We start from the raw sequence: 16,042 nt of genomic DNA on the forward strand, positions 1-16,042 counted from the left end.
TAGATCGGATATGAACTCCTTCATCCAGACTCCTTCGTTCGCTGCTTCCGAAGCAGCTATGTACTCCGCTTCACATGTAGATCCCGCTACGACGCTTTGTTTAGAACTGCACCAACTGACAGCTCCACCGTTTAATCTAAACATGTATCCGGTTTGCGATTTACAATCGTCCGGATCAGTGTCAAAGCTCGCATCAACGTAACCTTTTACGGTGAGCTCTTTGTCACCTCCATATACGAGAAACATATCCTTAGTCCTTTTCAGGTATTTCAGGATGTTCTTGACCGCTGTCCAGTGATCCACTCCTGGATTACTTTGGTACCTCCCTGCTAAACTTATAGCAAGGCACACATCAGGTCTGGTACACATCATTGCATACATGATAGAGCCTATGGCTGAAGCATAGGGAACATCTTTCATTTTCTCTCTATCTTCTGCAGTGGTCGGGCATTGAGTCTTACTCAACTTCACACCTTGTAACATAGGCAAGAACCCTTTCTTTGCTTGATCCATTTTGAACTTCTTCAAAACTTTGTCAAGGTATGTGCTTTGTGAAAGTCCAATTAAGCGTCTTGATCTATCTCTATAGATCTTAATGCCTAATATGTAAGCAGCTTCACCGAGGTCTTTCATTGAAAAACTCTTATTCAAGTATCCCTTTATGCTATCCAGAAATTCTATATCATTTCCAATTAGTAATATGTCATCCACATATAATATCAGAAATGCTACAGAGCTCCCACTCACTTTCTTGTAAATACAGGCTTCTCCGAAAGTCTGTATAAAACCAAATGCTTTGATCACACTATCAAAGCGTTTATTCCAACTCCGAGAGGCTTGCACCAGTCCATAAATGGATCGCTGGAGCTTGCACACTTTGTTAGCTCCCTTTGGATCGACAAAACCTTCCGGTTGCATCATATACAACTCTTCTTCCAGAAATCCATTCAGGAATGCAGTTTTGACATCCATCTGCCAAATTTCATAATCATAAAATGCGGCAATCGCTAACATGATTCGGACAGACTTAAGCATCACTACAGGTGAGAAAGTCTCATCGTAGTCAACCCCTTGAACTTGTCGAAAACCTTTCGCGACAAGTCGAGCTTTGTAGACAGTAACATTACCATCAGCGTCAGTCTTCTTCTTGAAGATCAATTTATTCTCAATTGCTTGCCGATCATCGGGCAAGTCAACCAAAGTCCATACTTTGTTCTCATACATGGATCCCATCTCAGATTTCATGGCTTCAAGCCACTTTGCGGAATCTGGGCTCACCATCGCCTCTTCATAGTTCGTAGGTTCATCATGATCTAGTAGCATGACTTCCAGAACAGGATTACCGTACCACTCTGGTGCGGATCTTACTCTGGTTGATCTACGAGGTTCAGTAGTATCTTGATCTGAAGTTTCATGATCATTATCATTAGCTTCCTCACTAACTGGTGTAGGTGTCACTGAAACAGTTTTCTGTGATGTACTACTTTCCAGTAAGGGAGCAGGTACAGTTACCTCGTCAAGTTCTACTTTCCTCCCACTCACTTCTTTCGAGAGAAACTCCTTCTCTAGAAAGGATCCATTCTTAGCAATGGATGTCTTGCCTTCAGATCTGTGATAGAAGGTGTACCCAACAGTCTCCTTTGGGTATCCTATGAAGACACATTTCTCCGATTTGGGTTCGAGCTTATCAGGTTGAAGCTTTTTCACATAAGCATCGCAACCCCAAACTTTAAGAAACGACAACTTTGGTTTCTTGCCTAACCACCCTTCTTGCCATCTCCCAACTGGAGGGAAATTGTAGCGTCAATATCCTGTGAGGCCGGATCAGAGTCAGGCCCGTTGTGCTCCTTGAACTTCCCACTGTATCCATCAATCCTCAAGCCAGCGCCTGGGTTGACCCACCCCCTTCCGGTTTCTTTGACTTGCGGGAGAGACATAATCCCGTGAAGGTATTGAGCTTCTCTTGGCCCTCACTTCTCTCCCTATTCTGCAATAGAGGCAATAATATCCATAAGATCACAAGTTTAGAAGTTGAGAAGCCGAATGATATTATTACCTTCTTCTGCACATAAGCGTGGAGGTTGAGGTTGCCTTGAAGGTGTACCGGACCACCCATCAAGGCACGCCGCTCCGAAGCCATTCGATGTTGGGCCCTCCACTCCGGGTCTATCCATTTGGATATGATTTGCTGGTAGCAAGGAACATTGTTGTTGCACCACGAGGGAACCGCCTGAAGTTTGCCAAATACATCCAACTTAGGAATGAAAGTAAGTTGTTTTGATCTAGGCAATCATAAGTAAAAGGAAACTACCTTCATGTACATGGAACGGGTGAGATGCACTCTCCAGGCTAGAGACTTTTTGAGAAGCATTTTGCGTTCTTGCGCGAAATACTTCACCACAGCATCAATGCGCGCCTCATAGGGCATGTCTTGGACAATCTTCTTGGTAATCGCCTCCACAACCTCATTGGCTTCATCCTTCATACCCTCGGCGCAAGTAAAGAAGTCCTGCCAAAGTGCATAAGAGGATAAAACAGTTATTAGTGCAATGATTTTAAAGATTGGCAAAGAAATAACTATGAAAATTGACAAAGAATTTTACCCAAAAATCATTGACCACTCGCTCGGCGGCACTACCATACACCCTGCCCCACTTGTCTTTGGTATCCGGAGCTCGTTTCCAATGCTCCCAAGACCAAGCTGGCTCCTCCTCACCGTCTCCTATGGGGACCAGGCCAGGGTAATAATGCCTGCAAAGACATTCAATGATGCTGCTTGGCTGGCATGGCACTTTTATGTCTTCTCCATCAACCACCAAGGCCCTGCACAATGAAAAGGCAAGTAAGTTAGCATCTGCAAAAATCTTAAAAGTAAAGACGCAAGTAAGAGTCCACACAAACACTTACCTCAGACCGGCTGGTTTGACAATGAGGCCCTTATGTGGATATGGTCGCGAAGGGAGTGTGCACACCCCACGCAACCAGATTTTGCTCTCATTGGGAACCGGCCATTCCATCTTCTCTGCCGATGTCTCCACCTCATACTCTCCCTCCTCTAACTCCTCCACAACCGGCTCATCCTCCCTCTCCTCCTCCGACTCCTCCCTCTCCTCCGACTCCTCCCTCTCATCCTCCTCCACAACTAGCTCCTCCTCCCTCTCCTCCTCCGCTTCCTCCTCCGACTCCTCCTCGGAATGGACGGAGGTGATAGGGCTAGAAACACGGGATATAGTGGTATGACCATGTCGTCTACCTCGGGTACCATCCACCATGGCTCGCTGTGTAGGTTTGGCCCTACCTGCCTGTGTGGAAGTTGCCGCACCAGTTCCCTTCTTTATGACCCTCCTCACCTTGCCTAACCTTTCAATCACATTGCCAATGCTTGCAACTTTGTTCCTTTTGTTGCAAGGCATCTTTCAGTCACCTGCTATGAGAAAGAGTAGTTCAATTAGTTCATGTTGAAAACTTCATATGCAAAACTAAAGCAGTTTAGAAATGGATGTTTAAAAGTTCATATGCAGAAGTAGAGCAATTCAGAAGTCCATGTTTAAAAGTTCATATGCTATCATAAAAAAATCATATGCATAAGTTCAGAATCATAGGGAGAGAACTTGGCAAGAAGGACAAGTTCATAGTGCATAGAGTTGTCTTACAGCTAGAAGTACATCAAGTAGGTAGACTCGACAAAGTTTACATTCAGGAGTACAAGTTCATAGTACATAGACTTGGTTTTCATCCAAAAGTACATCATCACTATCGCACGCGTCTCATTGGTACAAGGTCATAGTACATAGAATTATTACAAGTTTCAAAAGTCATAGTCCTCGTCGTTTGGATCATTAGTTAGCCCGAGAGTTTCATCATCACTATCGCGCATGTCGTCCCACCATTCTGGAGCATAGTCTGGAGGTGGACCATCTGGCTCGTCGTCTTCACCTAGACGGGCTCGTTCAAGTAAATTCAGTTCCATCGGGTCTTCAATGATTTCATCAACGTCTGGCTCATCCCCTGCTCCCATGCCCTCATCTTCATCTTGCTCATTGTCTACCTCTATGTCATCATCGTCAGTGGGCAAGTGAATACTAAATTCTCCTGTGAGCCCATCTTCCTGGTAGAACTCACCCTCATATGTGTTGGGGTTCATGCATTGGTAATCTTCATCGGTTGGAGCAGCTGGTTTACTATGTGTGGGTACATTGATCACAACATCCCAGCCCTTCAGGTTCTTCGCGGTTTGGCACGCGTACGATAGATAGAACACCTGCTTGGCCTGGTTAGCCAAAATATAGACATCATCTCCGTCATACTTGTATGCTCGCTGAATATCGACCCACCCAATGTTTGGGTACCGCCTGACTCTGGTTGGGTCAAACCAATGGCATCTGAATACAGCGGGGTTCACCCGGTCGCCCAAACCGTAATCCAGCTCGATCATTTCCTCGATTCTTCCATAGTATTGAAGTCCATCTGTCCCTGGTGTTACGACCCCACTATTTACTGTCTTTTGACCAGGCCGATTTGTATCGTAAGAATGGGTATGGAAGCGATACCCATTCACATCGTAAGCATTTAATTTCTTGGCGGAAGATGTGAAGCCTCTGGCAAAATCTTTCAAATCGGCTCTCATAGGGTCCCTTTTTGCCTACAAGTTTCATAAGAAAGGTTTGATGTGTGAGTTGGAAGTAAGACCAATTTGAAATGTCGACACTAAAAGAAAGTTGGACAGATTGCCATACTTTTGCCGCGAACCAAGGAATGAAGCCACCATTTCCTTTACCGCCTCTTTTAAAGATACGTTCCCTCTCCTCCTCGGTAGGGGGCCTTTCTAGGTTCCAACATTCAAGTGTGAATTCGCTATAGTAGTGAGAAAGATGCTAAGTCAGTCACAAACTTAATTGTGATTATTTGCAAAAAAATATAGGAGCACTTACTCGATGTACGGTTGTACTTCCGGCATGTTTGTCAACACATACGACATAATGGTTGTCCACTCTGGATGTTTGATGTGCCTAGGCCTTCTGGCACTTGCTCTGCCACCTACCCCTGCGAAGATGCTAAGTGGGGGCAGATCGTCCGGGGTGATGACATTGTAACGAAGGACTGGATTATGTTGAGTGGGAATATTGGGATCATAGTACTTTGTCGTGTTGTTTGACACCTCCTCATTGAGGTAGGCCTCGACTATGGATGCTTCAATACGGCATTTATTCTTGCATTTGGCACGAAGATTCTTATTTTCTCTCTCAGGTGCATACATCCAACGGTACTGCACAGGCCCGCCCAATTGTGCCTCAGACGGAAGATGCAAGATCATATGTTGCATCGGATTAAAGAAGCTTGGTGGAAAGATCATCTCAAGCTTGCACACCAACTCTGGTGCTTGTTTCTCCAGCTTCTCAATAACTTTTGGGTCTAACTCTTTAGCACAAAGCTGACGGAAGAAATAGCTCAACTCCGCTAGGACTCGCCAAATCTCCTCGGAGACAAAGCCTCGAATCATCACCGGCATTACTCGCTCAAGCCAGACATGATAGTCATGGCTCTTGAGCCCCCCTATTCGCAATGTATTCATATTCACTCCCTTCATTATATTTCCTGTGTACCCATCAGGGAACCGCAATTTTTCCAGGACCCACTGCATCATTACCTTCCTATGCTTCCTTACAGGGCAGAATGGGGCCGGTGGCTTGCGCCACCCTTTTCTTTTGGGTCCAGGTTCGATCATATTTAAACATGGTCTATCACAGAGTTTCTCTTGATCAAGCCTAGCCTTGACGTTGTCTTTCGTCTTCTCAGTGTCGAAGATTGTGCCAAAAAGGGCCTCAGCGATATTCTTCTCAGTGTGCATTACATCAATGTTATGTGGAAGGAGGAGATCCTGAAAGTAAGGGAGCCTCCACAAGCTTGGTATGTGAGTCCAGTTGTGTGTCTCTCCATATCCGACAAAACCTGACCCCGTAGCATTGGGCTGGAGAGCATCTAACTGAGCCTTGATCATGTGACCGGTCATCACAGGTGGGGGTGGAGCATTGGTAACTTTACCTTTCTCAAAGTTCTTTTTGTCTTGTCTGAATGGATGATCAGGACGAAGGAACGGACGGTGCTTGTCAAAGCAGGTATACTTTCCACCTTTCTTCAGCCAATAGAACATCAAATTCTGCATACACACCGGGCAAGGCCATTTCCCATGTACACACCAGCCGCAGAAAATCGCACGTGCCGGTAGGTCATGCAGGGATGTGAAGTACCAAACATACATATCGAAGTGCTTCTTTGTTAGGGCATTGTATGTCCGTATCCCTTTATCCCAAGCGACCATCAAGTCATCCACAAGCGGCTCCAAGTACAGACTCATCTTCTTCCCCGGATATCCAGGACCTGGAATTACGAGTGACAAGAACATGTATTGTCGTTTCATGCAGAAGCCGGGGGGGAGATTCATCGGAATAACAAACACGGGCCAACAGCTGTATGTGGCATTAGTCATGCCAAATGGATTGAACCCATCGGTTGTTATTGCAATTGCTACACTGTCCTTTTTGCCAGCTTTGTTTGGGTATCGCTTAATGTAACACCCCGGACGTAACTTTCCTTATTTGTACTCCAACTCTTGCCGTTTCCGGCGTTAAGTTATATTTATTTCTCGGGTTCGGGTCTTTGTCTCCATGTGTTGTTCTCGTTTCATGCATCTCATATCATGTCATCATGTGCATTGCATTTGCATACGGTGTTCATCTCATGCATTCGAGCATTTTCCCCGTTGTCCGTTTTGCATTCCGGCGCTTTGTTCTCCTCCGGTGGTCATTTCTAGCTTTCTTTCGTGTGTGGGGATTAAACATTTCCGGATTGGACCGAGACTTGCCAAGCGGCCTTGGTTTACTACCGGTAGACCGCCTGTCAAGTTTCGTATCATTTGGACTTCGTTTGATACTCCAACGGTTAACCAAGGGACCGAAAAGGCCTCGTGTGTGTTGCAGCCCAACACCCCTCCAATTTGGCCCAAAACCCACCAAACTCTGCTCCATGTCCTAGAGCGTTCGATCATGATCGCGTGGCCGAAAACCGCACCTCATTTGGACTCTCCTAGCTTCACTTATGCCTATAAATAGCCCCCCCCCCCTAGTTTTCGAATCTCTCTCCCTCTCTGAAACCCTAGAAAAAAAAAGAAACAGATCCCGCCACCACCGGACGTGTCCACGCCGAGCCGGACAACGTCCGCCGCGCCCCCTTGCCTATCCGCCGCCGCCACGTGACAGCGCCGCCTACCACCGCCGCCGCGGCCCGGGAGGCCCAAACCGGGCCCCCGCGAGCCCGAGCCACCGTCGCCCGGCACCCGCGCCTCCGCCGCCCCTCGTCCTCGCGCCCGGTGGCCGGCGCCGCCGCCCTGCCATCTCCGGCCGCCCGGAGCCGACCGGACCTCGCCGCCGTGAGCCGCACCGCCGGAGCCGCTGCCTACCGCCGCCGTCTACGCCACCCCGGCGTCCTCCTCTACTCAGGCCGTCGTGCCCCGCCCGGATCCGGCGAAACCCCCCTCCATCTCCGGCCACCACCACCGTCTCCGGCCGGCCATCCTCAAAAAAACGCGCTCGGGTGAACAGTGCGCTACAGTGCCAGATCCAGATCTGGATCCCTGGGTTGACTTTTTCCCTCCGAACCCTAATTTTTTATGCCTACTTTGACCTGCCGTAACTTTGCATCCGTAGCTCCGATTTGGGCATATAGCATATCAAAATGTTCGCCTCGACAAGTACATAATTTCATTCCATTGCATCATTTTCATTTGAGTTCATCTTGATGCCCGAAATGCTGTTAGAAGAGGGCTTCATGAGTTAATTGTCAGATCTGCTAGTTCATCTTAGACTTTTGTCATTTTTGCCATGATTATTGAGTGCATGCTATGCCTGTGAGTCCTTCATATGTTTTGTTAAGGATTTTGTCTTCTTTCCAGTGGTGTAACCCATGCATTTTTAGGATGTGTGTGGTGACTTGTGCAAGCTTGCAAAGTGAGGCATCCGGTAAATCTGTTTTCAGGGACTTTGTAGTTTTCACTAAGTCTGGGATTATTTAGTTCATGATGCCATATGTTCAGCTTGTTTCCTAGTGATCCGTGCCTTTTTTGAGGATGATCAGTAAAGGAGTTTTGTTAATAATGTTATGATCTATCCATCCATGTCTAACTAGCATTTTGTGCCTTCTTAATGGATGTATGCTTTCCTTTCCATGACTTGCACCATAGTGAGTGCATCGAGCTCGTTTACATGCCTTCGTGAGTTATATTTCAGCATGTCTCAGTTTTCACTTAGTCTGAAAACTGATTGTGTTTTAGCTTGTTCGTGTGCCCGTTAGTATATTTTGTGAAACCTTTTGGCCCCAGGTCACTTTGGGTCTTTTGTTAAGCTTGTTGAGTAGCTCCATGCCATGTTCTTACTTGTCTTAATCAGGTCATGTATCATATTGTTTTTCTGCTCCGAAGAGGGCTTCGTGATCTGAAATTTCAGACAAGTGTTGATTTCACTAAGTCTGAGATCAGTTTTGCATTTGCGTTTTTGCCATGCTTGTTTGAACCTCATAATGGATGAATTGGCGTAGTTCAGTGCTAGTCTTTTGTTAAGAACCTTGTGTGCATCCCTGCCATGTATTTTGTTGTCATGTTTGGTGGCTGTAGCATGTTCATCTCATTGCATTTAGAGGCCTACTTGCTGTAAATCACAGACCGGTGTCATTCTTAAAACGCTTGCCATTTCCAAACCGTAACTCCGATTCCGGCGTTCTTTATATCATTTTCAAGCGATTTCATCTCATCTTTCCAGAGGCACCCTTGGAATTCCAAGTTGAGGCCAGGTTCATGCATTTCCTGTCATATCTTGCATTTTGCATCCCGCATCGCATCCCGCATAGCATATCATCATTGCATCATATCGCTTGATCCTTGCACGTGGTTGATTGTGTCCTTGTTGCTTGTTTGTCTTTTTTGGGTAGAGCCGGGAGACGATTTCGCTACCGAGGAGCCCGTTGAGTTTGCTTGTGAGGATCTAGTCAACTCTGACAACTGTGCAGGCAAGATGATCATACCCTCGAAATCACTACTATCTTTGCTATGCTAGTTGCTCGCTCTTTTGCTATGCCAATGCTACGATGCCTACCTTTTGCTTGTTAGCCTCCCAATTGCCATGTTGAAGCTCTAACCCACCATGGTCCTAGCAAACCGTTGATTGGCTATGTTACCGCTTTGCTAAGCCCCTCTTATAGCGTTGCTAGTTGCAGGTGAAGTTTGGAGGCGTTCCTTGTTGGAACATATATTTACTTGTTGGGATATCATTATATTGCTATGTTATATTAATGCATCTATATACTTGGTAAAGGGTGGAAGGCTCGGCCTCTCGCCTAGTGTTTTGTTCCACTCTTGCCGCCCTAGTTTCCGTCACATCGGTGTTTTGTTCCTGGATTTTGCGTTCCTTACGCGGTTGGGTTATAATGGGAACCCCTTGATATTACGACTTGATTAAAGCTTTTCCAGCAATGCCCAACATTGGTTTTACCATTCTCCACCTAGCCTTTCTTTCCCTTGGGTTCTGCAGACTCAAGGGTTCCCAGGGGCAACTCTGGGCTGGCCTACCCGTACCTAGGACAATCTGAGTGTGCCCTGAGAAAGAGATATGTGCAGCTCCTATCGGGATTTGTCGGCACATTCGGGCGGTGTTGCTGGTCTTGTTTTAACCTGTCGAAGTATCTTGAGTTACCGAGATACTGAGACTGATCGGAACGTCTTGGGAGGAGGTCTATTCCTTCGTTGACCGTGAGAGCTTGTCATGGGCTAAGTTGGGACTCCCCTGCAGGGATTGAACTTTCGAAAGCCGTGCCCGCGGTTATGGGCAGATGGGAATTTGTTAATGTCCGGTTGTAGATAACTTGAACCTTAATTAATTAAAATGAATCAACTGAGTGTGTTACCGTGATGGCCTCTTCTCGGCGGAGTCCGGGAAGTGGACACGGTGTTGGAGTAATGTTTGCGCAGGTTGCTCTCTAGTTCCTCGCTCGTGCTTTGCCTCCTCTTCTCGCTCTCTCTTTTGCGAATAAGATAGCCACCATATATGCTAGTCGCTTGCTGCAGCTCCACATATATTTGCCTTACCCTTCCTATAAGCTTAAATAGTCTTGATCGCGAGGGTGCGAGATTGCTGAGTCCCTGTGGCTCACAGATTCTATAACTCCAGATGCAGGTCCAGGTGATTCTGCTCTAGGTGACGATTATGAGCTCAAGTGGGAGTTCGACGAAGACTCTCAGCGTTACTACGTGTCTTTTCCTGATGATCAGTAGTGGTGCCTAGTTGGGGTTTGATTCGGGGCCTTGTCGCATGTTGGGTTCTTTTCTATTTTGGCGCCGTAGTCGGGCCATGAGTGTTTGTATGATTGATGTTATTTATGTACTCTGATGTGACGTGGCGAGTGTAAGCCAACTATGTATCTCCCCCTTTTATTATACATTACATGGGATGTTGTGATGATTGCCTAACTTGCGACATTGCTTTCAATGCGGTTATGTCTCTAAGTCGTGCCTCGACACGTGGGAGCTATAGCCGCATCGAGGGCATTACACTTAACGAACTCCTTCCATCCTTCAGCATCAGACGGGTGTATCACTTTCTTAGGCCGGTATCTAGTCCCTTCTGCTGCCCACCTCATGTTTCGGGCAGATTCGACGGACATAAAGAGACGTTGGATCCTTGGTATGGGATCAAGATACCGAAGGACCTTCTGGGGGATTTTGAGCTGCCTCTTCTGACCATCATCACCGTCGACCTCAATATACCTAGAGGATTTGCACTTTGGACAGTAATTTGCATTGACATGTTCTTTCCTAAATAAGATGCATGTGTTTGGGCAAAAATGTATTCGCTCATATGGCAGCTTAAGTTCACGGAAGATTTTGTTCGACTCGTACATGTTCTTTGACAGAATGTTGTCTTTTGGCAATATAGTGTGAATAACGGTCAGAAGTGTATCGAAGGATGGTCTACTCCAACCAAACTGGGACTTCACAGCAAGAAGGCGTGCAATGCCATCCAGTTGAGTGACCTCTGTATGCCCGTGTAGTGGTCTTTGTGCCCCATTCAAAGTTTCATAGAACTTCTTAGTCCTTTGCTCTTCATCCTCCTCCCCCTGTCCCCCTTCACCTGCGACTGGATTTTCAGGCGCCGCAGCATTTTCTAGGTCTTCTAGCATGAATTCAACATGAGTAACATATTCGGGTGAGCTTGTGCGTTGCCGTACCACCTCCTTTCTCGCACGTTGGGGCTCAGACTCACCATGTGCGACCCACCGGTGGTAGTCTGGCATAAACCCATTTTTGAGAAGGTGTCGACCCATTTCATCCTTTGTTTTTTCCTTCTTGTTGCCGCAGATAGTGCAGGGGCACCACACCCCACCACGTCCCGTGTGCCTGGCAAATGCTGCTTCCAAGAACTGATTCGTCTTTGTAATCCATTCTGGAAGCACACCTCCCCCCACTTAGCCAGCCACTATACATCCACTCACGATCCTCCATCTGATGTATTTTCATTGACCAAGTGTTTCATCCAGTATTAGTTCAATTAATTACAATTATTCATGTTTTACGGCATGAACTCAAACTATCTAATAGGTAAGGATAGGTCCTAATCCCACCCGAGGATGTGTAGGTGGCTTCGTTTTCATGCACTACTCCGATCCAACACAGAATTTCGGCAGCACCTCCCCGCTGTTCTCCAAATACACGTCTCGGCAACAAGTCGAGAGAATGTGCATTCGGAGAACAATGGGAAGACGCTGCCGAAATTCTGTATCGGATCAGAGTAGGGCATAAAAACCAAGCCAGCCTACACACCCTCGGGCTGTCCATGGAAAACGCTGGACAATTCGAAAAAGTTACAGTTATAAATATGCAGAGAGTTGCATATTTATAAATAATGTAACTCTTTCAAATGGGAGACGCATAGGTAACGTGACTAGCTAGCTACATGATTTCATATACATAAATCCTACGAGGCGAATGATTCTTACCCTCGAAGCGTGTTCTGTGTCGACCGTCCCTCCAGCAAGAAGGCCTGCGACGACGGTCCCGACGTCAAACTAATGCGTGTCCTGCAATAAAGTGCAAACTCAGATCAAACATAATTCACATGCACAAACCAGAACACAAAATGATAATAAGCATGCTCTGTTCAGTAGTAGATAGTAGACATGGCATGCAGGTTAGCTATTTGTGTGCATCACAATGTTAGTCAAGGGAACAAGCATGGCATGAAAGGATTGCAGTGGCACCAGAACCTAAGCCGCATCAGTTCCCCTGATTTCATCTTCCCCGCATAATCAATCGACTGCTGCATGCTTCATCCTACACTCCCCCTTTTTATGAACCCTGAGCACGTGTTCTGAAGATGTTCTGAAGATGCAATTGCAGGTGTTCTGAAGATGCAGGTGTGTATGTGTGTGATGCAGGTGTTCTGAAGATGCAATTGCAGGAGGGAGGGGAACAAAGACCAGATGCAGCATGTGTTCCTGCTGATGTTGTTGTTGCATGGGCAGGAGATCAGCAGGGGCACGCCGGAGGAGCCGGCCCTGGTCAACAGAGAAGTAGGCGGTCAGACACACACACACACACACACAGAGAGAGAGAGAGAGATAGAGAGAGAGACCTGCCGGCGAAGGGAGGGCGGGGCAGCGGAGTTGGCCGGACGACCTCAGCCCTAGCGAACGGGGACCGGCGGCGGCGCCGATGGGATGGCTAGCTCGGGTCTCCCCATGCTCGGGGAGGGGGCGGGGGGATCTGTGCCCCGGCGAAGGGAGGGTGGGCGGCGGAGATGGCCGGAGGGCCTCAACCCTAGCGAACGGGGAGGGGCGGCAGCGCCGATGGGAGGGCCAGCTCCGGGCTCCCCATGCTCAGGGAGGGGGTTGGGGCGGCGGATCTGTGCGCCAAGAAGAGGGCGGCGCCGGGGGGTGGGGGGCGGCGAGGCGGACGGTGGGTGGCGGCGCGAGGAAAGGGGCGGCGCGGTAGAGAGACAGGGGAGGCGCTGGGCAGAAACAGGGGGGCGCGGGGAAGAGACAGTGGCGAAGGTCGATTTGGGCCAAAATGAGCTCTGCGCGCGTCTATTTTTGCAAGTCCCGCGCTCACTGTAAGCCAAGTGCAGAAGGGTAATCCTAGTGTCATAGGAAAATACACGGTTTATAAAAATATTTTTTTGTTTTATTTTAATACAAAAAGTTTATTAGTTTTACTTTTAATAATTTATGTGTTTTCATATTATTGTATCTTTATGATACTTATTCTTTTTTTCTTTTTATTATACTTTTTATTGTATTTTTATTTCATTGTTTTTATAAATGATACCCTCTCCCCTTATTTCAATATTTCCACTCTTTAAAATATCGGCCAATATTCCGGTAAAAGTTTGGGCATATTTTGATTAGGCCTCACCCGCGGCTACTTGTAAACTACACCATCTCCGATGTGGTCTCTGGGTACCGAGAGGGAATGAATCGAGTTTGTGAAGGAAGTGTCGGCCCTGTTACTCTGTTGGCCTCGAAACATCACGTGCTCTCAAAGGAGGCCATCGAATGACACGTGTCAGGCCCCCGCATTTTTCGGACCCGCCTGGAATATTTGAGACATTTATTGCACTGCTAGGGTTTTCGCGCCGGAAATTGCAGATCTGTAAGGCGGCACATGAAATCATGCCCAGAAGCGGCACGTAAAGTCCTATGTGATGTCTTTGCGACATGCGTAGGCCTTTCTCAAACAAGGGAGGGGCAGGACCAACCACCAAGGGGAGCAAAATTACCTTGGCGCCATGCCTGATCCAACCGTTTAAATCCTCGAAAAATCGTATGATGCCGGAAATCCTCGGAGCTGGCACGGTGTCATAACATGGCCCTTGTACGGTGTGGTAAAAGTTTGGGCCCGTTTCGAGTTGGGCTCACCAGCGGCCGCTTGTAAACTACAGCATCTCTGATGTAGTCTCTGGGTACCGAGAGGGAACGAGTCGGGTTTGTGAAGGAAGTGTGGGCCCTATTGCTCTGTTGGCCTCGAAACTTCTCGTGCTCTCAAAGGAGGCCATCGAATGACACATGTCAGGGCCCCACATTTTTCGAACCCACCTGGAATATTTGAGACATTTATTGCACTGCTAGGGTTTTCGCGCCGGAAATTGCAGATCTGCAAGGCGGCACAGGAAATCATGCCCAGAAGCGGCATGTAAAGTCCTATGTGATGTCTTTGCGACATGCGTAGGCCTTTTTCGGACGAGGGAGGGGCAGGCCCAGCCACCGAGGGGAGAAAAATTACCTCGGCGCCATGCCTAATCCAACCGTTTAAATCCTCGGAAAATCATATGATGCCGGAAATCCTCATGAGCTAGCACGGTGCCATAACATGGCCCCTGTACGGTGTGGTAAAAGTTTGGGCACGTTTCGAGTAGGGCTCACCAGCGGCCGCTTGTAAACTACACCATCTCCGATGTAGCCTCTGTGTACCGAGAGAGAATGAGTCGAGTTTGTGAAGGAAGTGTGGCCCCTGTTGCTCCGTTGGCCTCGAAACTTCTCGTGCTCTCAAAGGAGGCCATCGAATGACACGTGTCAGGTCCCAGCATTTTTCCGACCCGCCTGGAATATTTGAGACATTTATGGCACTACTAGGGTTTCGGCGCCAGAAATTGCAGATCTGCAAGGCGGCCCATGAAATCATGCCCAGAAGCAGCATGTAAAGTCCTACGTGGTGTCTTTGCGACATGCGTAGGCCTTTTGCAAATGAGGGAGGGGCAGGCACAGCCACCGGGGGGCAAAATTACCTCGGTGCCATGCCAGATCCAACCGTTTAAATCCTCGGGAGCTGGCACGGTGTCATAACATGGTCCCTGTTGGGTGTGGTAAAAGTTTGGACACGTATCGAGTAGGGCTCACTTGCGGCTGCTTGTAAACTACACCATCTCCGATGTAGTGTTTGGGTACCGAGAGGGAACGAGTCGGGTTTGTAAGGATAATAATACTAATTAAGTAGTAAATATAAATGCAATGAAAACCATCTTAAATCAATTTTGCATTAACGTTATGGTTGCAAAAAATACGCAAAAATGTAAGCCTAGTGCTTTCGTCGGGCACACGGCTTACATGTACTATAGGCCGAGTACGTGTGCCCCTGCACACGGCTTATATGTCCTCTAAGCCGAGTCTTTACCTCGGACACACGGCTTATAATCTGCTCCGTGACGGCGCCGTTAGCCACCTCCGTTGCAAACACGTGGCAGTTTGTCTTTGCCGAGTGTGTGCTGTAAGCCGGGTGCTTTTTCAGATATATGCCGTGTCGGTGGTATAAGCCGAGAGCTTTTTTGCAACACTCGGCGTATAGATGAACATAAGCCGAGCCCTTCATGTTTGCCGGGTTTTTTTTCATTGACTCGGCTTAGAGGAGTATAAGCCGGGTGCCCGAAAAATAGCCCTCGGCTTATAGGCTAACACACGGCAAAACCGAATTTTCCTGTAGTGCTTGTCGTTTCCACGACTTGTGTGACGAGCTGGATCCCGTGTCGGACACGCCGCCGGTGCAGCGGGCTTGGCTGCCGCTTAATGCAGCCTGGAACCATGGGGACAGGGGAGCAACCTGTTGCACTCTGCCTCCCTGACTCTGATCCTTCTGATGCTTCTTCTGATGCTTCTTCCACTTGGTCTCAGTCTCGTGGTGGCGGCGTTAGTGCTGCGAGCTTTAGTAGAATTAATTACCCAAGTCTCATGCTGTTGGTCTCAGTTTGTCCCCGTGCTGCTCTCTGTTTAATCTTATCATGTGTCCCCTGAATTGCCCTCTATGTGTCACCTGGATTTGGTAACAAGATACTCCCTCTGTTTTTATTTAGTTCGCATATTAGCTTTGGTCAAAGTCAAGCTTTATAAACTTTGACCAAGTTTATAAACAAAAATATTAAGATATACAATAACAAATCAACAACATTAGAATTTTTATTGAATGTACTTTCACATCGTATAGATTTATTATGATAAATGTCTATATTGTTTT

The 16,042-nt window shown here is 47.5% G+C and overlaps 2 protein-coding genes across 2 annotated transcripts; both read right to left on the reverse strand.

Moving 5' to 3' along the window:
- Positions 1-1,651: 1,651 nt before the first annotated feature.
- Positions 1,652-3,142, reverse strand: LOC147967177 (uncharacterized). Its single transcript, XM_087527515.1, has 5 exons — positions 2,908-3,142; positions 2,604-2,823; positions 2,312-2,509; positions 2,057-2,230; positions 1,652-1,987 (listed from the first exon to the last, which is right to left on the reverse strand). The coding sequence occupies exons 1-5, from the start codon at positions 3,015-3,017 to the stop codon at positions 1,877-1,879; spliced, it is 813 nt and encodes a 270-aa protein (XP_087383641.1). The 5' UTR covers positions 3,018-3,142; the 3' UTR covers positions 1,652-1,876.
- A 666-nt stretch (positions 3,143-3,808) lies between these two features.
- LOC147967178 (uncharacterized) lies at positions 3,809-5,587 on the reverse strand. Its single transcript, XM_087531064.1, has 3 exons — positions 4,932-5,587; positions 4,737-4,854; positions 3,809-4,642 (listed from the first exon to the last, which is right to left on the reverse strand). The coding sequence occupies exons 1-3, from the start codon at positions 5,585-5,587 to the stop codon at positions 3,809-3,811; spliced, it is 1,608 nt and encodes a 535-aa protein (XP_087387190.1).
- Between the last annotated feature and the right edge of the window lie 10,455 nt (positions 5,588-16,042).

Source organism: Triticum urartu, chromosome 6A (assembly GCF_056163025.1).
Source record: "Triticum urartu cultivar PI428250 chromosome 6A, HENAU_Tu73, whole genome shotgun sequence".
NCBI classification, from domain to species: domain Eukaryota; kingdom Viridiplantae; phylum Streptophyta; class Magnoliopsida; order Poales; family Poaceae; genus Triticum; species Triticum urartu.

Coding starts and splice junctions, on each gene's coding strand:
- LOC147967177 (XM_087527515.1), bottom strand. CDS start 3,017: ATGGAATGGCCGGTTCCCAATGAGAGCAAAATCTGGTTGCGTGGGGTG. Junction 2,824..2,907: donor GTCAAACCAGCCGGTCTGAG/GTAAGTGTTTGT, acceptor TTCATTGTGCAG/GGCCTTGGTGGTTGATGGAG. Junction 1,988..2,056: donor ACGCTTATGTGCAGAAGAAG/GTAATAATATCA, acceptor CCTCTATTGCAG/AATAGGGAGAGAAGTGAGGG.
- LOC147967178 (XM_087531064.1), bottom strand. CDS start 5,587: ATGAAGGGAGTGAATATGAATACATTGCGAATAGGGGGGCTCAAGAGC. Junction 4,855..4,931: donor GAAGTACAACCGTACATCGA/GTAAGTGCTCCT, acceptor TCACTACTATAG/CGAATTCACACTTGAATGTT. Junction 4,643..4,736: donor TTCCTTGGTTCGCGGCAAAA/GTATGGCAATCT, acceptor TGAAACTTGTAG/GCAAAAAGGGACCCTATGAG.